The sequence below is a fragment of the Sparus aurata genome, chromosome 16 (assembly GCF_900880675.1).
Source record: "Sparus aurata chromosome 16, fSpaAur1.1, whole genome shotgun sequence".
Taxonomy (NCBI): Eukaryota; Metazoa; Chordata; class Actinopteri; order Spariformes; family Sparidae; genus Sparus; species Sparus aurata.
Genome location: NC_044202.1, coordinates 10,986,160 through 11,007,624, shown reverse-complemented (window position 1 = coordinate 11,007,624; position 21,465 = coordinate 10,986,160). Strand labels below are relative to the sequence as shown.

The following is a 21,465-nucleotide window of genomic DNA, read 5'->3' as shown; positions in this document are numbered from 1 at the left end:
CGTTCGGCATTCCAGCTGTCTGATGTCATGGCTCTGAAAACCTCCGTGTATTCCTCCGCCACAGAGGCACTACAGTGCATTTTAAAGCGTCTGCACATGGAACAATGGTAAATCGTGTATTTCGTGTAAAGTCCTCCAAAACTCCGAGTGTTTTCATGTGCAATTCGACGACTTATCGAGCGCTAAAGCCACGGGTGTTGGAGTGTATAGTGCCGCGGATGTAGACGGAATACGCTTGTTGCTCTTCCAATCCCAGGAAGCGAAACACGCTTGGAACTTGAGTGAACTGTCGGACCAGGAGGCATGGAGTTCAACGCTACTGTGCTCCATAAACAAACTAAAGACAACTGAGCTGTCTCTTATTCCGACAAGAAGCTAACAAGTAGAAACCCGTTGACCTCGATGGCGGAATCCCCCAGGACCTAATCCTTGTTGGACAACTGAATTTCATCTGGTGGCTAACGGTAACATTCACACTTTTGCCTAATATATTTACCGGCGACGTCAGCTCCCCAAGGGTGTCGTCTACTTGCTGGAGCATAAGTTAGCACGCTAGCTGTGAAGCTAATTAAGTAGTTGGATCGTTCTTAAAGTTAAGAAGGCACGAAAAACTACCAATTAAAAGTTGCTAGTTAGGTCGGGAAACGTCAAACACTTGGGGTAAACTTCCCCGATAGAGGTAGTAAAGGAAATTAAACTGTAAAGTAGCTAATTTGTAATCAAATGGATGCAGGGATTTTGCTATGTTGCAGCTTGCTGCGTATCGAATCAGGTCGCTCTTGTCAGTGTTTGGATCAGACTATTCACCGGAAGGGGATTAACCTAACCACAAACTTGGGAAAAATGCCTGGAAAACCTTATAATGCACAATGTTAAATCCACTGGCCAGTTATCGTTACGTTACTACAGATTACCGTAGGTTCACACATTTACTATGAATTGTGTTTCCAGAGTGTTTAAAACAATTAAATGACTGCTAACTATGATCGAGTCCTTTTGGTAGGTAAACCAGCAAATCCGAGAGATAGGCAAGTTGGGTAATTAAAACCAAAACGCCTCATTTAAGAGGATTACTTTCATTAAGTCTTGTGTTTGTCTAGTCTGGCATCTGTTTCGTGGTGGCAGACTGTGTGAAGTATTGTCAAAGTGTGGTAACAATCCTCATTGAGATGACCACTTAAACTGTGATTCAGTCTGTTTCCCATCATCTATTCTCTTATAGCCAGCCCTATCTCCACACTTCAAACTGCACTTTAACAAGAGTTTGTTTGTGTGTTGTAGTATTATGGCGTTCGTTGTTCTGAACTATATCTTGTCTTGATTTTCAGATCTCTGCCGATGATGAACCTCATCACTTTGGACATTGACACAGTTTTCCAGGGGACAGCAAGGGGATTCATTTCTCTGGACTAAGTGAAGACCTCCCTCTTGAAGAAGTGTGAAACATGCCCTTGCCATTTGGCTTAAAACTCAAAAGGACTCGAAGGTATACTGTTTCAAGCAAGAGCTGTCTTGTCACTCGGATTCAGCTGCTCAATGGAGAGTTTGTTGAGTTTACACTTTCGGTGGAGAGCACTGGGCAGGAATGTTTGGAGGCAGTAGCTCAGCGACTTGAGTTAAGAGAGGTATGTATGTGTTTTCATGCAATACAAGTGCTGATTGTTCAGCCATGTTGACTTTTTTTTTTTTTTTTTTAGACTGACCATCTCAGCAGGAAAGTGTTTTTTTTTAGGCTATCCACATTGTTCCCTTGAACAACTAGTAAGCAGGACCACAGAAACTGAGATAACCAGTTTGTCACTGTTTACTCATACATGACATGACAAAGGAATTAGTCAATTACATACTCTACATATATTCATAATGACATGTAACCAACTCAACACACAATCATATTGCATCTGCTTTCAAACTTTTAAAGGATTCAGGCATTGTCTTCTCAACCCCATGTTGATGGAAAAGTGGCTAAAGTTTCCAAGTCCATATACCATTTCTGGAGCTTCACAGCAAAACAGCATTGCAGCATTCTCCTAAACAAATGAAGTAGACTGGGACTTGTTTTTAAATGTAAAAAACATCTAGAAAAACAAACATGAAATGACTCTGAAAGGATTATCCACTGTAATCCTACTGTCTGGAAGCCCTGAGTTCCCAAACTGATATGACGAGACATTATTTACACCCTTGATGCACCGCTGAGCTTGTTCACCAGCGAACAGCAAGGTGCACACTAAAGCTTTTAGCCTTATTTTGGCTTTTAAAAGGGTGCAAATAACTTCTTTCCAAAACCAGTATGGGATCTTTGGGCTTCTACAGACTTGGATCATGCTGGACAAAATTCTTATCATGTCTTATCATTTATTTGTTTGTTTTTTTCAGTTTAAAAACATAAACAAAAACAAAAAAAAACAGCAGTTCAGCATGGAGAATGCTGAACTAAACTGCTGTTTTTTGTGAAGCTCCTGATGTTTTTTGGACAGCGAAACGTCACCTGACTTTCCATTGACATGGGAGTGAGAATATAATGACTGAATTTTTCATTTTAGGGTGAGCTTATCCTTTAAGTTAAACAGAGGTTCCAACTCCCACGCAGCATTGACAATACTGTCCGAGAAAAGTAGCTCTGAGTCAGGACTGAACAATGTACTGAGCTTCATGTCTGTGATTGGTCACTATGGTCACACAGTGACACCACCTGTTAATCATGAACTGAAAGAGGTGTATGTCTGAATGCTGTCAGACACAGTTGCACTTCAAATCAGCAGTAGAGACTGCTGAATGAGCAGGCAGTGTGGCATGGGAACTTGCATTATGTGACAGTGTTTGTTATTTTGCTGCATAATGTAGCACAGCTTCATTTGTTGATGGTTCTTAGGAGTGCTAGTGACAGATATCAACCCTCATTTAGAGCTTTTCTAGCCTGCAGTGAGTAATGGCGTATGTATTGTTTGTTGTTGATGTCGACAGGGTTGTTTGTGCAGTCCTGGTTCTCTCAGTCTTCTATAGAAAGGTTGCAGGTTCTTTGACTGCAATTGATTTAGGAAACAGAATAGGACTGATAGTTTGTTAACAATTTTTCTTCCAACAAATTAAGTGCCAAACATATCTTATCTGCTCAAGGTGGCTTCAGTAATACTAACAAAAGTTTAATCATAGTTGGAAACTGATGTCCTCTAGTGTAAAACAGTTATGTTGGCAAGTTATTTTCAGGTTGTGGTTTGAGAATGGCTGCTTATCACAATAGGTCTCTTTCAGCTCAATTGTCCTCTGCAAACAGTGAGCCTGCAGGAGTTAGAGTTCATCTTGATATGTTCAGACAGTCACACGGCTAAATAGGGAGTGCCAGCAGACTGTAAATCACATTTGCAGTGGTTCAGTTTTGGGGTTTTGAACATTCTGTAGATGTTAAGAAGACCTCTAGATAAGATAGATAGATAGATAGACAGGAGACATGTGATATTGATTCTATGTAGTTAATTACCATTGTTCTAAAGTTTAATATATAATATTAGTTTTATTAATTCATGCATTCCGTCTAGTTTGCTACATATAGTTAAAAATAAATCAGTGTGTCAGATGTACAAGTTGACTTGGAATTTCCTTGATCACAGCGTTGTTCAGGTGTAATGTTTGTGTTCGCTTTCTTTGCATGTTTAGATCACATACTTCAGCCTGTGGTACTTCAACAAGCAGAACCAGCAGAGATGGATTGACTTGGAGAAGCCGCTGAAAAAGCAGCTGGACAAGTATGGGCTGGAGCCCACCGTTTACTTTGGAGTCGTGTTTTACATACCCAGCATCACCCAACTGCAACAGGAGATCACAAGGTGATGTTCCATCGGTGACCCGAGGTGTCTTGTCTAAGCGCCTTATTAGCTTAGTGACAATTTATCCTCAAGAATAGCAGTCAGAATGTTGTAAAATTTAGTTATGAAATGAGTCCCAAGCAAGGTTGAGTGCAACCACATCAAGTGCTTTTTGTCACTATAAATAAACATCTCATTTACTACTTAAATACAGTCAGATCAAGTCTTAATTGCTTGAATATGTCTCAAGTTCTTCAAATATTGCTGTGTTTGATAAGTTTTGCTGTTTCTGTCAGAGAAAGTTGTCCTATTCGGTTGTTGGTTTCTCGTCTATTCTCTGCTTTAATTAAACCTCGTTCTCTCCACAGATATCAGTATTATCTCCAGCTGAAGAAGGATGTTCTCGATGGCAGGATATCATGCTCACTAGAACAAGCTATTCGTTTAGCTAGCTTGGCAGTGCAAGGTAATGTGAATGTTTAATACTAGCCAAGTAGCAGAAACTATAACTTGACAAGCCTAGAGTTTCTCATTTTAAATCTTTATTTGTGCCATGTGTACAGCAGCTTTAAGTCCTTGACAAAGTGAGGACTGCAATTACACAGCAGCTGTCCATAAATCATGGCATCAGGCAATACTTGTCTATACACACCACTTCCCATCACATCTGTAGCAATTGTTCAAACTTTCAGTAATTTCTTGGAAGGAAGTGAGTGCCAGTTCATTAAGTTGTTTGCCAAACTCTGCAGGTTTGTGAGGGTTAGGGTGTAGTGAACTGCAAAACACCTGTTGCTTCTGTAACAGTTAGCTTTTAATCTCTATCAGAGCAGGAGAGAAACTATATTTGCATCCAAAACATGGCTTCCTCTCAGATCACAGCTAGAAAAGTAGGACTTGAGGTGGAAGTGTCTGCTGCTCACAGAAGTCTGCCTGGGACCTGTGTGCAGCCACTCAGCCAGCGGTTTATAAGAACATTTTCATGATTCTTGCAATATAAAGCACTTAACAAGCACCATTAAACCTAAACCAGCCTATTAAATTGGACAGGGCTGTGTGTGTTTGTGTGTGAATGTGAACTCCCCTTGCGTGAGCTTTAGCCCTGACACGTCCTCCAACTCTTGCACAGCCAGAAGAATCTCAAACACTGCTGGCAAAGTTATATCAGGCACTGCAACTAACTGGCCTGGGTGTTAGCATAGCAGAGCGGCTGAGATCACTTACTGTAGCCATGTTCAAATGACTGGCCAACTTGTAATATGTGCCCTGGAGAAACGCCCTAAAAAGCCTGTTGCAAGCTCAAGTCATTGCTTTAGTTGTCATGCAAACTTGGCATTTGTAGTGCTGTGAATAATGTTTAGTTCCTATTTTGTACCCCTGGCTGGGAGATTTTGGAGTGAAGGGCAGTTTCAGCTTTTGAGCAGTGCTGATGCCTGGGATACCCAACATTGTTGTGAGTGTTGCCAGCATGCAGGCTGGAGCTGGTACCAGCTTTGGACCCCTACGTTGTCAGACGTTGAAGCAATTCCTTTTCATAACAAACGGGCCCCTCCTCTCCTAAAATTAGTCTTCCTTGTCATCATACTCTGCGGCTTTCCAAAAGGCATTACACCATACTGCAATTCTTAAATGCCTGGTTTGCCTTGTACTAAATGCAGACATGGACATGTCATTTATGCAAAGAGCAGTGACATGCAGAGTATGCATGGCTGTATTTACTCATTAAGTGTGTCTCCTTTTTTGTCCACAGCTGATTTTGGAGACTTCAATCGATATGATTCCCAGGAGTTCCTCCAGAAATTTGTGCTGTTCCCTATTGTGAGTGCATCATTTTTTATGGTCTGCATGTGAAATGAAAAATGTTGCAGCTGCCCTGTGCTGATTTGTGTTTGACACCAGCATGGTATCAATCCTGCGTCTGTCTTTTCAGGACTGGATCCAGGATGAACGAGTGCTGGAAGAGGCCACTCAGAAGGTGGCTCTTCTGTATCAGTCCTTCAGGTGAGCAGTTGTTTACAGCATCAGTTTCCCTGTTGTGTGTGTTTGTGGCCTGGAACCAGACCCTTTTTACCCACTCTTTTCTAAAGATTCACTCCAAAGATAGCTGTGTCTCATCATCCATCTATCAAATTTTTCTGAACTACCTTCTTTACTACCGCTAGAACAAATTGGATTGTATTCATGGATTGCAGTAATTTTTTGAATGACTATACTGCAAGTTTCTACATTGTTTTGCCTGGTTGTTTTTGTTGCAGGCATTGAAATCATAGTGTATATTTACAAATATGCTCTTTCTTAATGTATTTGTTCCTGTTTCTGTCTCTTTCAGGGGCTTATCAGCTCCAGACGCAGAGATGTTGTACATGCAGGAGGTGGAGAAAATGGAAGGTTATGGCCAGGAAAGCTATCAAGCAAAGGTAAGTTTATGAGGTCCAGAAGAAGCATGAGGGTGGCTTACAAGAATCTGAACTCATAAGCTGCGTATTATCGCTACTGCTGCACAGCTCGAACAAAACAGTATTGGGTAAGAAATGGTTTGGATTCTTTTACCTAAAATACTGTTTGTTCTCCTCTACCGTCATCTAAACAGGACAGTACAGGCACAGATGTTGCCCTGGGATCTTGCCTTGATGGCATCTTTGTCAAGCATAAAAATGGCAGGCCGCTTCTTTTATTTAGGTAAGTCCCTGAAACATATTGAGAGAATGTTTAGTCAATGACTACACAAATACCTTCATTTTTTTTTAACTAAACAGTAATTATATTGAATGAGATGATTCTGTCAGTATAGACAGAGTTTTGTGACACAGCTCAGCTCACAGCTATTATTAGTTGAGGTTGTCTCCTTAATGCTATCTAGACCTGAATGTCGCCCGAGAGGAAATGAGTCAGGTAGACTGCGGTTGCTAATAAGGATTGTGGGAGCATTATCTGTCAGCCAAGTGAGCAAATAGACATTCTTAACCTTGGCTGAGCTGTATCTATCTACATACCATTATGAGTAGTAGATTCCTTTTTTGGTTGACTCCCACATGCATGGTTTTTGTTATGTATTTTTAAAGCAGTGCCACAGTCTCTTTTAAAAATGCTGCAGGGTTTTGTGACCACAATGACATCATGTGTTTTATTTCCACCCCTTTCTGTTTGCCACTCTACTTAAATTGGCTGTGTAGGTGGAATGAAATTAACAACATGAGTCACAACAGGTCCTTCTTTGCCCTGGAGCTAACCAACAGAGAAGAGAGTGTCCAGTTCCAGACTGTAAGTCTCCGCTGCCATTGCGCAGTCTCCTCTCTCCCCATCTCCTGGGACATTTCAGTCCCTTATTCGATTTAAGTAAATTGGGAATTCACCGTGGAGCTTACCATCAGCTAGTCTTAACAATGCACCTATGTTAGTGTGTGTGGGTGGGACTGTAACTGGGTCTGTTCGGGTATGTTATGTATGTGTGTGTCATTAAGTCACATACCATTAGCTGAAACTCAAGGTAGAAGTATGTGCATACACAGGAATGTTTTGAGATAACTGAGCAAACAACACCTCTGTACTAATTGTTTCACCATCTAATGATTTTTTTCTTCTCCTTTTTATTTGTGCAGGAAGACATGGAAACCTCAAAATATGTGTGCCGGATGTGTCTGGCCAGACTCAAGTTTTATAAGATTAACAAGAGTAGCCTGTGAGTGTTTTTAACACGTCTAGCCTAGTTCCTGTCTCTTTGTTCTTTGTCCTCTCGTGCATGTATCTCCTCCTTACTTCTACCCTCCTCTCCTCCTCTCTCTTCAGAGAGGAGTGTGATCCCCTGCCTTCTGAGGGCTCCCAGAAGTCTCTTCTCACTCTATCCTTTCCTCGCTTTCCAATGCTTTCTCGTCCCTCTCTGCCTTCTAATAAGGGGTGAGCAACACTGTCAGCCACCACCTACAATATACCTATCAAACAGGTGTCTACACCCATCCCTTCCTGATTGCTCAGCCCAACAATGCCAACAATGCCACAGCAAAACAGGCTCTCTGAATCTGAAATGGGTTTTGACTTCTTAAGCATGTTTTGATTTCTCAATCAAGTGAAGGGATTTTTATATTTGCTTTATTATTTATGTATTATTTTGGTGTTTATTGGACCCAAGAAAGCGTATTTTTAGATTTTTCAAATCTTTAAATTCCCCAAAAAATTTGGACACAGTACAAACAATTTCAACGCTTTTTCTTCGAGCAAATATTTCCAGATCTAAATCACAACTTTTCCAATTTAAGATTTATTTTATTTAGACAAAATTATTCTTCAAGTCACTCAAAACAATGTGTCTTTATGTTTGATGGACTTAACCTAGTATGCACCTTGCTGTGTGTGTGTACACCTTCAAAGTGAAATAGCAAAGGAACAAAGCAAGGTATTCAACAAACTTTTGCCTTAGTGCTTATGGGTTACATCATCTTTTTTTTACTTGCATATTTTTTCCGCCCAGCCAAACCCAGCCCACAGTCGTCAACCCAGTCAGACGGAGATCGTCTACTAGAATATCTCTGGTAATGTTCATGCTCACTAAAAAGCCACATAATTATGTTTTTATTTCTTGTGCTTAGAGTTTCGACAGACCCATAACTGAGTCACCCACTTGTTTATTTGCAGCCAAAGCCTCAGGCCTACATGATGCCCCCTCCACAAATGCACTACAATGGCCATTTCACAGAGCCTTACACTTCATCACAAGGTAACTACTATATACAGAGTGGCATGTAAAAGTCCTTGCATGATGCTGATGCTTTTTTGCACTGTGTCTGCACCTTTAGTGAATTTTAATTCAGCATTGTTTGGCTCTCTCACAGACAACCTGTACATGAACAGTCAGAACGGTTATTACTACCACTCCCAGACTAGCCTGGACTGCTCCCCTCTGGAATACGGCAACGGAGGGCGATTACGTAACGGTAGCGTGTACAGCGCCCACAGCACCAGCTCTCTAACCAACCCCCAGCACTACCTGCAGCCCTCTCCCATGTCCTCCAACCCCTCGATCACTAGCGATATCACCAGGCCTGACTATGTCCCCTCCCATCGCCACAGCGCCCTCATCCCACCGTCCTACCGTGCCACTCCTGATTACGAGACAGTTATGCGCCAGAAAACCCGAGGAGCAGGAGGAGGCATGGTTCTGTCTCAAGAACACCGGCAGAGCCACTCCATGAGGAACCTTAACATTGGAAACTCGTATGCCTACAGCAGACCAGACCCCCTGGTGTACAGCCAGCCAGAGATCAGAGGGGAACATGGCGGAGCAGCCCAGCAGTACCACTATCCCTTCCATCTGGGCTCCAGCTTCCATAGCCCCTCTCCATACCCATATCCCACAGAGAGGAGGCCTGTAGTGGGGGCAGTCAGTGTCCCAGAGCTCACTAATGTCCAGTTACAGCAGGCCCAGGAGTATCCAGCCCCTAACATCATGAGAACGCACGTGTACCGACCGCCTCCCCCCTACCCATATGCCCACCCTCGGCCTGCAAACAGTACACCTGACCTGTCGCGTCACCTGTATGTCAGCAGTAGCAACCCAGATCTGATCATCACGAGGCGTGTACACCACTCGGTCCAGACTTTCCAGGAGGACAGCCTGCCTGTTGCCCATTCTTTACAAGAGGTGTCGGAGCCTCTCTTCAGTGGGCCCCCACACAGACACCCATATCATGCTCAGAAGCGTAACTCCATCGAGATTGCAGGATTGGCGCACAGTATCGAGGGGATGAGGGTCAAAGAACGGACTGTGTCTTCCTCAGCAGCTGAAACTGCCACGCCACCTCCTGTGCTGCGTGGCGGCCGCTCTCAGGGCTCTCAGCTCAACGTGTTTTTGGAGCGCACAAAGACAGAGGACAGGGGTGACATTAAGGAGGATGTTCACTATGGACACAAAAAGTCCCTCTCAGATGCCACCATGCTGGTCCACAGCAGCGGCGAAGAAGAGGAGTTTGAGGATGACAGCGGGCGTCACACTCCTCTTTCTCAGGATGCAATAGCAGCAGCGATTGTTCCTGAGCAGCCATCACAGCAGCATCACAGCTTGACATCGCTGTCCTCTCTTACACCTCAGCAACAGACACCCATCGAACCGCCTCCTGCGTACCCTATAGGCTCCTCTCTCGACCCATCTATAACCAGCTCCTTGACCTACAAGGTTCACCCCCTGATCCAGGAGGGTGAGCCTCTTTTCCTGCTGTCTGATTTACGACAGCCCAGGATTATGCCATCAGTCTCTGAGGGAGACCTAAGTGGGCAGGCCAAGCAGAAGACAAAGAAGGACTTCAAGAAGAGGCCTGTGTCTGATGTGCCCCCTGGGAAGAAAACAGTAGAAGGTTTACCCCCTCCGGTGAGTCTTGTTCCTTGTCCCCTATTAAGCCTAGAGCCATCCTATTAATGTTTGTTTTACTTCATAGCCAAGCCAACATATCACAACATTTGATCACACTCAGTCACTCTCAGCTTTATATTGCTCCATTATAACACTTAACAGAATTCTGAAAGACAAAAACAACAACAGATCTGTATCTCATCTCAAGATCATGAATGTGCATGCACAAAGCATTAGAGGTAGTTTCATTGGCCAGCTTTGAATGACGTAAACAGTCTCACTTTGACAGATATGAAAGAATGCAGTTTGACTACATTGGAAAACCGGACAGGTGACATTTTCCCAGAGTGCACCCAGCAAGTGCCTCCTCTCTTGTACACCTTGTCCCTCTCTCATGCTCTCACAGCTTACTGTCACTTCGTCTCTGTCTCTACTCTGTTGTCATACCAGGGCATGAAGAAAGGAGCTAGGTCAGAAGTGAAAAAGATGGGCCCTCTGAAGGTAGCCCATCTCAACGGCCTGTCGGTGTCCAGGCAGCCGATGCACGACGAGATCAAGGATGAGCCTGAGAGAGCCTCTAATGACGAGAGGGTAGGGCACTTAAGTTTTTATTTTGCTTCTTGAAACATTTTTGTAAAGCAGAAACAAATCTAATGTTTAGTTTATGCAATGGAAACTTCAAAGAGATGTGAGATTTGTTATATGTCTTTTTGTGCATTGTAAATGACTTGTCATTTAGGAACCTTGCCAGGGAAAAGCTCATTACCAGCAGCTGCTTTCTGTGTTTAGTATTCATATCCTGGTGGTAGGTGAGGCCCTGTTATGCAGGGGAAAGAAAGTACACGAAGGAGAAAGTCTTAGTGTCGTGTGACCAGCCGTGACCAGCCATGAACACACAACTGAACTGGTCAGCCTTGTTAATCTTGATACTGGTTGCTGTGACTGTAGTGGTAAATTCCAGACAGTGCGAAGATGAATTGCATCTCTTGTTAATCAAGTCACTAATAATTACAAGTCACCTGTGAGCATATGTTGGATTCCTGGATGTGTCATTCACATAAGAATTGTCCACCAAAGAGTTCTTGTAGTTCATTGAATGTTCCTTACTACATATACCAGTTGTTAGCATGCTTCTTTATTTACATACGAATCCATCTCCTTATTGGTTTACTCCACATACACAACATTCCACTGCTGATAATCACTTTGTCACACATTGACAACATTTTGGATAATATTGCATCTCACTGTGGAGTTTTGGCAGTTTTGAATATAATCACGCAGAAGTGATGGTTACAATACAACCAAAATTTGTGTATCCTGTGGCATACTATTCAGGATAGTTTACAGTAAATGATGTCCTCTTATGACGAGCACAACTCAAAATATTTCCACTGTAACAGAAAGTAAAACTACATTAATAGAAAGTAAAGCTCATATGAAATGCTGGATTTGCATACGAGTCCCTCTTGGTTGGTAAAAGTGCTGCAAGTGTATCTTTTATCTGATTTTCATGCGTTTTTTAATGTCAAAATTAAGGATGTATAAGACTACACGTTTCTCTTGCTATAGAAGTTAGTTAAACTTTTTCTTAAAACATCAGGGAAGGATATTCTGCATCTCACCACGTCATTTATGTATTTATAAAATTAAATGAGGAAATTCTTTTTATGACAATAATGTATCTGCTGTTTCCTTCTTTCTGTGTGTAAGTGTAAACTGCTGGAACAGCATATGGAGCGGGGAGAGTTGTTAAAAGAGTTCGAGAGCATCCCAAAGCGTTATCCATCAGGAGAGTGTACCATCGCCCAGCTGCCAGAGAGCGGAGACAAAAACCGCTTCCAAGACGTCCTGCCTTATGATAGCACCCGAGTGGAGCTGGTACCCACTAAAGAGAACAACACGGGATACATCAATGCATCACATATCAGAGTAAGTCCTGAAGAGATGAATCATAACATGTACTTCTTTGCAAATCACTGGTGCATGATTATGTTTTTAATTAAGATCAGAAAGGCAGCTATACTTATCTCCTAGAGGTAGAAAAATGTGTCTGTTTTTTTTTTATTATTTGAGATCAAGTTTAGTATGATTGGATGGAACGGCTGTTCATATCTGGCTGAAGTTGGGGAATTGTGACACCTAGCAAAAGATTCCACCAGTCTAAACAGTGTTCATCCTGTTGTCCCAATGAGACATAACTATACGACTGTGTATTTCAGCTGCTTCTGAGTAGCAGGCATGCTGCTCATTCAGAGGTGTTAAGTGGTTTGTGGGAAGCTTAGTCACATTCACTCCCCCTTCTCTGACACAATAGAATCCCTCTATTCTGACTCCGAATAATTTCCATTTTCTGCTGATTGAGCTCTTCGCTTTAACGGATGAGATCCCATGACTGATGACTTGTGTCCTGCCTCGTTAGATAACAGTAAGTGGACAGGAGTGGAGCTACATTGCCACGCAGGGTCCACTGACGAACACGTGTCAGGACTTCTGGCAGATGGTGTGGGAGCAGGGTGTCTCCATCATCGCCATGGTCACTGCTGAAGAGGTGAGTCACTTCCATATTTACCGCTCCAAATGTTTTTTTTTCCTCATCCCTATCTGGACTTACCTTTGTGCACGTCATCGGCTTCCTCCAGGAGAGCGGGCGAGAGAAGAGCTTCCGGTATTGGCCCCGACTTGGCTCTCGACACAACACAGTGACGTATGGTCGCTTCAAGATCACAACGCGGTTCCGCACGGAGTCTGGCTGTTTCGCCACTACAGGGCTGAAGATCAAACACCTCCTGACAGGCCAAGAGAGGACCGTCTGGCACCTGCAGTACACAGACTGGCCCGACCACGGGTGTCCCGAAGACTTCAAAGGCTTCCTCAGTGAGTTGGATCAGGTTTTCTTTTCAACTAGATCACATGTTTAGGAGATAAAACGTTCACGTGTTGAAACTGCTTTTTTATTCATTCATCGTGTATTCATGAGTGTTGTCATTTGCCAGCCTACCTGGAGGAGATCCAGTCCGTGAGGAGACACACAAACAGCAACAGTGACCCAAAGAACACCAACCTACCTGTGCTCGTCCACTGTAGTGCTGGAGTGGGACGGACTGGAGTCGTCATCCTGTCTGAGATCATGATAGCCTGTCTAGAGCACAATGAGGTAAGTTCCTCACATTGAATCAGGTGGAAAAAAAATATATATATATATATATATATATATATATATATATATATATATATATATATATATATATATATATATATATATATATATATATATATATATATATATATATATAAAACCTGTTTACTACTGTTCCTCATGGTTTCAGATTAGCTCAGACCTAATCATGGATGATAGTACGCGCAGTGAGCATTAATTTGACTATGTATCAGGCCTAAACAAGAATATTACAGGAAAGACCGAACGTATAATTTTTTTTATACAAAGTATTCAAATTAAAAATATATCAGTTTGACTATTGGCTGTTAGGGAACGTCACTAGTGAATTGATGAACAAATAGATGTTTTAGAGGAGTAGAAATGAAACTTGTGCATGTGTGTCTGCTTCCACAATGTTTGAGATTTTTAAACGAAAATCGAGCCTACACACAGCTTTACAATACTGACGAAAAGAATGCATATGCATACTTTTAGCTGTCAGTCTTCACAGAGTTTTATGCATCTGGTCTACATTCTCTGGGTTGCCGTCTCTCTCATACTAATAGTTTGTCTGTTTCAGGCGCTGGATGTCCCAAAGAACCTGTTGAAGCTGCGTGCTCAGAGAATGTTGATGGTTCAGACCTTGGCTCAGTACACCTTCATCTACAAGGTTCTCATCCAGTACCTCCGCAACTCCAGGCTCATATGAGCTCGAGTGTCCGCCTGATCCAACATACTCAGTCATCACAGGTGAATGTAAGATGGAGTTTGCTTCAGGTTTATGCCAAACTTCACTGAGATGATGTAGCTGTATAAACCTGTTCAATGTAGCGGTCAGTATTCGGTGGTCTAAAATCAGGTGAAGCTGAAGGAATGAGTGGACGTAGAAGAAAGATGTGAATCGACATGAAGGAGCATAAAGACTTGTGACCTGCCTCCAAACAGTATTATATATATTATTTTTCACATACATTATTGCTTAATAAAGCTCAGCACTTTTACAGTACTTTGCTGTACATATTGAACCAATGTTAAGCTGCAGTAAAAAACAATCTTTATTATAGATGTGTATCAAAAACAGCTGGCAAAGGTATGAAATATGTTTCGGATTGCTGTTTGGTGACTATTGGTTCTGATGATTAAGGACTTTTCTGTAGTAATGAAGACAGAGTGAACAAATCTGATATCTCATGAAGGTTTGATTACAAAAGGATTTTTTTTTTTTTACTTTGTGTGACCTCTGGTGATACAGATGGGGTTTGTCCCTGTATTTAACTTAATAAGAATATATAAATCAACATTGAGCAGAATGATGCTAATGTATACCCTGTGATTACATAGGATTGTTCCAAACAACAAAGCACGTGCTTAAAACAAATGTACATATTCTCTCAGTGCACAAGCAAGATTGCACTTACAAAGAAAGGTTGACTATGATGGATTGAACACTGGATTGACGGGGAGTAGAAATGCCTTGTCCAAGTTGCAGAAAGTATATAATTAATGAGAGAAGAAAATCAATGAGTGGAAAAACTGGAAAAAATATTTTATACTCATGTTTCATCCATTTTTTTTATCATAAGAACTTGAGTGCTGTATTTGAGAAGATCAATATACCTTTAAGACAAAGTGCCTAAGTTTTTGCATTGTAAAGTTTAAGAGCTATGTTATTTTTGGATTATATGAAGGAAATGTTTTCTCAGTCAGTGTCGTTTATTGCTTGTTTGACTGCAGTGACATGCTTTATTATTAATGGCAGTCATTGCTGAGAAACAAAAGAAAAAGCAGTGATCATAGTAGTTCTGGAATTTGGCTTAGATCCCCTAAATTGTGACAGTATTCAGGTGTAGCTAATATCGCTGTGCAGCTCAGTATTAGTGTGAAGCAGAAAGTCATCTCTAGTTACAGCATTCTGCTCTTCTTCACTCCAGTCAGAGACACTTCCTGCTGTTACAAATGGCCTCTTGACCGTTGATGCGCACCATCTGACCAGTACGCGTCCGTTTCCTGCTGCAGCTATGAAAAGTATTGACAGCTCAATTATGAAGTCCACCTGTACAGAAACAAAGTTTACATGAAGTGAAGTATCTTTGAAATATTTTGCGTAGGCGCCAACTTAATTTATAATGTGGCCAAATTGAAGAGAATATTTGTCTTACCATTTTTTCTTATTAGTGTCAGACACATGGGCTCTGATCTTAACTGGAGAAAAATACATTGATGTATTTTGACTGGATCCTTTGAAGGCCCGTACGAATTTGCGATGTGTTTTTTGGTTTTACCATACTGATTGAGTCTTAGTGTGGAGACTGAAAAGAGTGATTTTTGTGGCCAAGGTGCGACTGTTTGTACAGGTATGTTGTTCATAATGTACACAATGTAAAATTCTGCTTTTATGAATATTGGTTATTGTAAAGACTATGTATAAACTGTATCTATTGAACAACAAATGGTATGCTATTGAGAAAAAAAAACATGTAGAAAATCTTTTCAGCCAAGAATAAATATTTGGAGGTAAACCTTTTTCTTCTTTGCATCGGTTTATTATGCCACCTTGTGGCAGGAGTCAGCCAGTGGCTCTCCATCTATGGTTGCACTATTTCTGTAGCTGATAATTACATCAACAAAAGGGGAGGGGGGTGACATTATTAGGAGAGCTCTTTATTAAATAAATTCAGAGGTGAATCACAGTTGTCTCAGCTGGTACAGAATCTTCAAAAGGAATAAGGCAAGAGTCAAAGTCCTTAAGAGGGAGGCAGAAGACACCTTCCTCTGTTAGGAAAGTCCAGTCTTCTTACAGTGTCCTCCACATCTTGTCTACAGGTAGCAGTGGTTTCAGTCCTTAGGGTGCACGCTGACACCTCTGGCCAGGGGAAGATCACTCCGTCATGTGCCTTTTTAAGTTTAGTAGCCAAACATCCATTGCTGTACCCTTAAATCCCGGTTCAATTCAATCGACAGTTCAATTACAAGAGCTTCAGATGGTAAAATGTTTAGGGTAAAATACATATGTAGTGTCTTTGTCCCTCTGTTCAGCATTATTTACCCTCTGGCACCTGAACTTGTCAAAATGCAAGTTACGTCCCAGTGCGATGCAATAGACCATTGTTATTGCAGATAGTATAAAGGAAATTGACTTAAACTAGTAAATTGTTTGTTAATTTTTCAACAAAATTCAATAGTAAAAAACTCTGGTTCCCAGGGTTATTTGACTACCATCCACTGTTAGATTGGATGTTTTCCAATGTCGGAGAAAGGGGGTCATCAACAGCACAGTCAAAGTGTATTTAGTATCCATACTGACTGTCTTAAGGACACTTAAAAAGGGACAGTTAAGCTCAAAAATACATATCTTTCTCTTCCCTGTCATGTCATTTATCCATCTGAACTGTTTGGGAATGAGCTGCGGAGTCATCTCCAGTAAAGATGTCGCCCTCATCTCAAGATCAATGTACCAGAAATCATGACCTTCTTGTTTAACATAGTCCAAAGACCTCATTGTGAACAGATTCATGAAACAACTATTTTCTTTTGACCAAACTACACCTGGCTAGCATATCACTGCACAGCACGAAGCGAGTATCCTCTCGTGGACTAGAGGCTTGTGCTGACGACAGCACAGGATTCAAACATTGAAGGTGCAGCATGTAAGAATTATCGTTCAAAACATCAAAATTCAACTAAAAGCATCAACAGAATGTAGAGAAACAACTGTTTATATGTTACATCAAAGATGTCTATGTATTGCATTGAAGAGATATCTAATGAAGCTTGCCCTAGGCCTGAAATGCTCTTTCTCCAAGCGGTCAAAAGTTCCTGTGCTAGCAGTGCAATCGCCAACACTCCCCCTGGCTAACTGAGCTAACAGTAGCTACACTCATGGATGTATATATAAAACACCCATGTGTTGGTGGTATGAAATCAAGGTGGCCAATTCTTCCATATTGTACCTTTAATGGTGTCCTGCTCGGCTGAGCAACAACATCAGCGTAGCCTTTCATCCATAAGTATGTGCACACTCCCTTCTATGCAGTAATAACAGAAAATAGTTCCTTCATTAAACTGTCTCTCAACAACTACAAAAAAATGGGTTTGGAGTGAACTGTCCCTTTAGTTTTGTCACCTATACAATACAGTGTGAACACGCATACTTGTAGAATTAGCATATAGTATGGATGAGATACAATTACAGCCTTATGGCCCAGTTCAGATTAGAATAATTTCTTTTGGTACAAAAAAAAAGTACTCGTAATAATGGTACAGTAATACTGGCATTTTCACTTCTAAAAACACGGATAAGAATATTTGAAAAATAACACTTTAAAAGTAAAAAAAGGAGCATGATCATCTAAAACGAAGAAGATTTTCACTGACATCTAACAGTGTTTTCTCCCTTCATAAAAAGAAAAAAAAAACCCTCCAAAACAAACAGAATTGAGTTCATATGAAACACTGCATAAGTCGCAACACACGAGAAATAAATACTAGTACCGTCCTCTCTTTCCTCCGTGTCCACCATAGCCTCCATGTCCACCGTATCCTCCTTGGTTCCGTCCACCCCCTCTCCAACCTCCACCACCACCTCCTCCCCAGCCGCCACCTCCTCCTCCTCCTCTTCCACCACCACCACGGCCTCCCCAGCCGCCGCCATCTTGTCTTTTCTGCCAGGGCGGCATCTCAGGAGGCGGGGCTTGTATTTCGGAGGGACGTCCTCCTCTGTCCGGGACTCTCCCCATCAGGATCTGTGTGATAACAGAGCAGGCGAGATATGTGGCTGTGTCAGAAGAAAACATAAAACTCAAGGTGTTTATTAGAGATGTTGAGAATTCTTCTGTACCTTGTTGACAGCACAGGATGTCTTCTCCCTGCTGGCGCCGCTGCTCGTCTTCACCACATTGCAGATGTCCTCTCTGGCGGCCAGCAGCTTGGCCATGTCCACGGTGGACTGAGGCTTCAGGGAGTGTCTCTTAGGCTGGTAGGCCCTCGCCATGCTGTCCACCCTTACCTAACAAACCACACAGCACAAGTTTGGAATCATGGTTTTGCAATTAGCAGCCATCACAAAATCAACATCTCCCCCATAATTTCCACTGGTTTAGATTCTCCACTAATAAAATTTTGATGACTTGTAATACGAGCGTGCCTTGGCTCTGTCGGACCACCCGAATGACTGAACCGTGACGTCCAGCCGTTTGATCAGCATCCTGCGCCGACACTCGTACTCGGATGACAGAGCTGTGTTCATGTTGTGCAACTTCTCCTGCAGAGATTAACACGAAGAAGAAAAAAAAAAAAGGTGAAATTTAAATGAACTTTATATGATACGAATTACACCCAGCAGCTAACATACAGACACAGTAATGGTTTGTCAAACCTACTCACCCACTGTTCACTCGATAGAGATTTCATCAGCACTGGCTCTCCGACGGAGCCACTTGGGAGATCTTTAAGCGTTTCATCAACCTAGAGTGACACAGGGTTTAATGCATCAGCGCAATCCAAAGGAAGTAAAAAATATACATCCAGTATGCAAAATAGTAATAACATTCTCATTTATTCTTTTACTGTTCAAACACAAATGTCAAATCGAGGGTTAACAGCACAAAACAATAAAGTGTTTGTATCTAAATTAGCAAAATACGACATGTGGACAGGTGCGATTCCATGTGGGCCTTCAATCCAAGTGTATTGGTCATTCGTGTGTCTGTACCCATAGTTTTTTTTTTTTTTAAAGTGCAACAGATTTTTCCCCTAAAAAAATTCATAGGTAGGGATCGCTGCAGTAAGGACACAGATAGCCGGACTGATGTATCAGTGGGCTGATGTAATTGACCAATATTCACCTATCACAGATATATCGTATCCCAATACGAGAGCTTTTACATGTCTTTTGCAGAACATAATGCAGAAAAAGATCAGGGGGTAGTTCATGATTCCTAAATTCCCAGTGAAGCTATTCTACACTGTAAAATATCCTGCTTCTATTGTGTACTTGTCTTTTGATACCTACAAATGAGGTATCCTTGCGAAAAATGTGTATTTATGAATATGGTCCATGTATGTATCAATATAGGAAATTTTTTTTTCCCCCAATATCAGTTCTGATCAGTCCCAGAAATCCGGCCAGGTTCTAGACACAGGTGCATGTTTTTATCCTCTATTATCACAACAAAGATTCTAGTGTCGGTGGCCCTGACGTAAATGTACTTGCACGTCGTCCCACCTTGTCTTGGACTTGAGATAAAACTCCTGCTGTGTCCTGTCCTCTGGGCTCCGGCAGGTTCAGTGTTTCACAGATTGCCTGCAGCTCCTGACACACCGGACTCTCTTCGGCTCCTTTATTACAAACTCTTCTGCTGCTCACAATCTGGGCCGCCTGCAGCTCTGAGCTTAAAAACACTTGATAAAAGAAAGACACAAAAATCATATTTTGAGTAACTTGATGAGCACACAGGGAGCTTGCAGCATACAGATCAACGTAAGACTGACTACATACAGACACATTTGAGATGATCCTTTGTGTTTGGCACGCTGCCTTTGAGGATCCCAGAAACGACTTCTTCATGAGGACAGTGCAGCTCCTTCAGCAACCCACTCATCTCCACCTGAAGGCTGTCCATGTCGTCTGGAGTGAGGTTGAATGTGAGAGCAAAAACAATAAATAAGTAAGTCACAGCTGATTCTGAGTTTTGAGCCTCTGGATCGGGTGTGAGTGGATGTGGCTCACCTGGACCGGACGTGATGCTCTCCTCCAGATCGCACATCGGCTTCAACCTGGTCGCCAGCCACCTGCACAGGTCCACAAACTCAGGGGAGGACAGGCCTCCGTCTGCGGCCGTGAGCAGCGCCTTCTCCTCCAGCAGAGGGCCGTCGTAGCTAAGGGTCGTTAAAACCACGAGAGAGGAGGCGAATTAATTATACTCAAATACAGCGACGTTAGACAGATATATTGTCTCAACCAGCTGTTTTACAACTAACTAACGTACTGCAGCCAACCAGCAGTTCACAAACACGCAGATGTAAACACTATGGTGGACGAGAAGCTATGACGCTAAACCTGTCATGCTAACAGTGAATTAGCTTACCCGAGCTGCTCCAACGAGTCCAAAATGTCGCACTCCATGGCTGAATCCGTCCGCTTTGTACGCGCGTTTGTCTACTTAAAACATGACGACGTTACAATTGCGAAAAAGTGGGAAAAACAACCAGTTTCTGCACCCATTCAATTGTGCGGCGCTTTCATGCCTCCCTGCTGTTCCGGTGACGTACGCGAGCCGGAGTGAAACGTTCGAAGTTCAATATATGGTTCCGCCGCAATGGTTCCGCTCCAGTGGTCCACTGTAGATAGACCATTTAATCATGAACAATGTGCTTAAGTTTAAAAGTAGAATTATTCCCTGTGAAGAAGGGCTCTTCTTGGAGTGTTACATTATTGATGCATCAGTAAAGAAAGGTGTACACATTTGTAACAGAAACTGATGTGTGTATCTCATCTTGTATAAAAGTTTGTTATATTTTCGATTCAAATTGTTATATTACTCGTCAGATCTCTTTATTATTGGCCCTTTTTGTTAGACTTACTTTTGTGCTGCTGCTATTTCCCTCTGTACTGCTGTGTGACCTGCAAATTGATCAATAAAGGAACATCTTAACCTATTCTTATCTCTTTCAAAGAAGTTGAAAGTTTGACTGAGTGGAGGGCAGTGGACACGGCATCCTCTGTGGTCTTGGGGCCATATTGGATGTGGCAGCTCTGCCCCGTGAACTTTACCAAAGTAATTCCTTCATAGGTTAGTTCTTTGATATCATTGCATCTTCATCCTGATGCCGTATTCTGTCACAGGTACACATTTGGTTACATTTCACTTCAGCAATGTGGAGAAATCTCACCTCAAATTCAACTCCAAAATGAATAGACAGGAGTTAAGATTTCTCCACATTGCTGTAGTGAAATGTAACCAAATGTGTACCTGTGATAGAGTAAAGCGTCAGGAAGAAGACACAATGATATTAAAGAACTATCCCATGAAGGAATTACTTTGGTGAAAGGTCAAAGTCAGAGTAACATATAAAACTTTTGACTTGGTTTTGACCATAAAATCAAAATAAAAAAAAAAACTCAAGTCAAACATTTCTGCATTGTTAAAGGATACAAATTTGAC

At 42.0% G+C, this 21,465-nt stretch overlaps 2 protein-coding genes across 3 annotated transcripts; one reads left to right on the top strand and one right to left on the bottom strand.

The window, feature by feature from the left end:
- The first annotated feature begins 65 nt into the window (after window positions 1–65).
- Window positions 66–15,826, top strand: ptpn21 (protein tyrosine phosphatase non-receptor type 21). 2 transcript variants are annotated; one of them, XM_030444007.1, is made up of 20 exons: window positions 66–464; window positions 1,329–1,625; window positions 3,658–3,827; window positions 4,175–4,272; window positions 5,554–5,621; window positions 5,734–5,804; window positions 6,133–6,220; window positions 6,394–6,482; window positions 6,977–7,064; window positions 7,403–7,482; window positions 7,590–7,697; window positions 8,269–8,329; window positions 8,433–8,514; window positions 8,630–10,161; window positions 10,594–10,734; window positions 11,857–12,075; window positions 12,566–12,694; window positions 12,786–13,020; window positions 13,140–13,300; window positions 13,884–15,826. In XM_030444007.1, exons 2-20 carry the CDS (start codon window positions 1,446–1,448, stop codon window positions 14,010–14,012), a joined length of 3,729 nt encoding a protein of 1,242 aa, XP_030299867.1. In that variant the 5' UTR covers window positions 66–464; window positions 1,329–1,445; the 3' UTR covers window positions 14,013–15,826. The 2 variants fall into 2 exon arrangements, with proteins under 2 accessions (XP_030299867.1, XP_030299868.1); XM_030444008.1 differs by lacking the exon at window positions 7,590–7,697 and having other exon boundaries at window positions 67–464.
- A 117-nt stretch (window positions 15,827–15,943) lies between these two features.
- Window positions 15,944–20,587, bottom strand: fam98b (family with sequence similarity 98 member B). Its single transcript, XM_030444009.1, has 8 exons — window positions 20,389–20,587; window positions 20,031–20,179; window positions 19,800–19,928; window positions 19,527–19,702; window positions 18,686–18,766; window positions 18,447–18,563; window positions 18,141–18,308; window positions 15,944–18,045 (listed from the first exon to the last, which is right to left on the bottom strand). The coding sequence occupies exons 1-8, from the start codon at window positions 20,424–20,426 to the stop codon at window positions 17,788–17,790; spliced, it is 1,116 nt and encodes a 371-aa protein (XP_030299869.1). The 5' UTR covers window positions 20,427–20,587; the 3' UTR covers window positions 15,944–17,787.
- Window positions 20,588–21,465: the final 878 nt, after the last annotated feature.

Coding starts and splice junctions, on each gene's coding strand:
- ptpn21 (XM_030444007.1), top strand. CDS start 1,446: ATGCCCTTGCCATTTGGCTTAAAACTCAAAAGGACTCGAAGGTATACT. Junction 10,735..11,856: donor GAGCCTCTAATGACGAGAGG/GTAGGGCACTTA, acceptor TCTGTGTGTAAG/TGTAAACTGCTGGAACAGCA. Junction 13,301..13,883: donor CCTGTCTAGAGCACAATGAG/GTAAGTTCCTCA, acceptor TGTCTGTTTCAG/GCGCTGGATGTCCCAAAGAA.
- fam98b (XM_030444009.1), bottom strand. CDS start 20,426: ATGGAGTGCGACATTTTGGACTCGTTGGAGCAGCTCGG. Junction 20,180..20,388: donor GACTCGTTGGAGCAGCTCGG/GTAAGCTAATTC, acceptor AACGACCCTTAG/CTACGACGGCCCTCTGCTGG. Junction 18,564..18,685: donor CTCTATCGAGTGAACAGTGG/GTGAGTAGGTTT, acceptor TAATCTCTGCAG/GAGAAGTTGCACAACATGAA.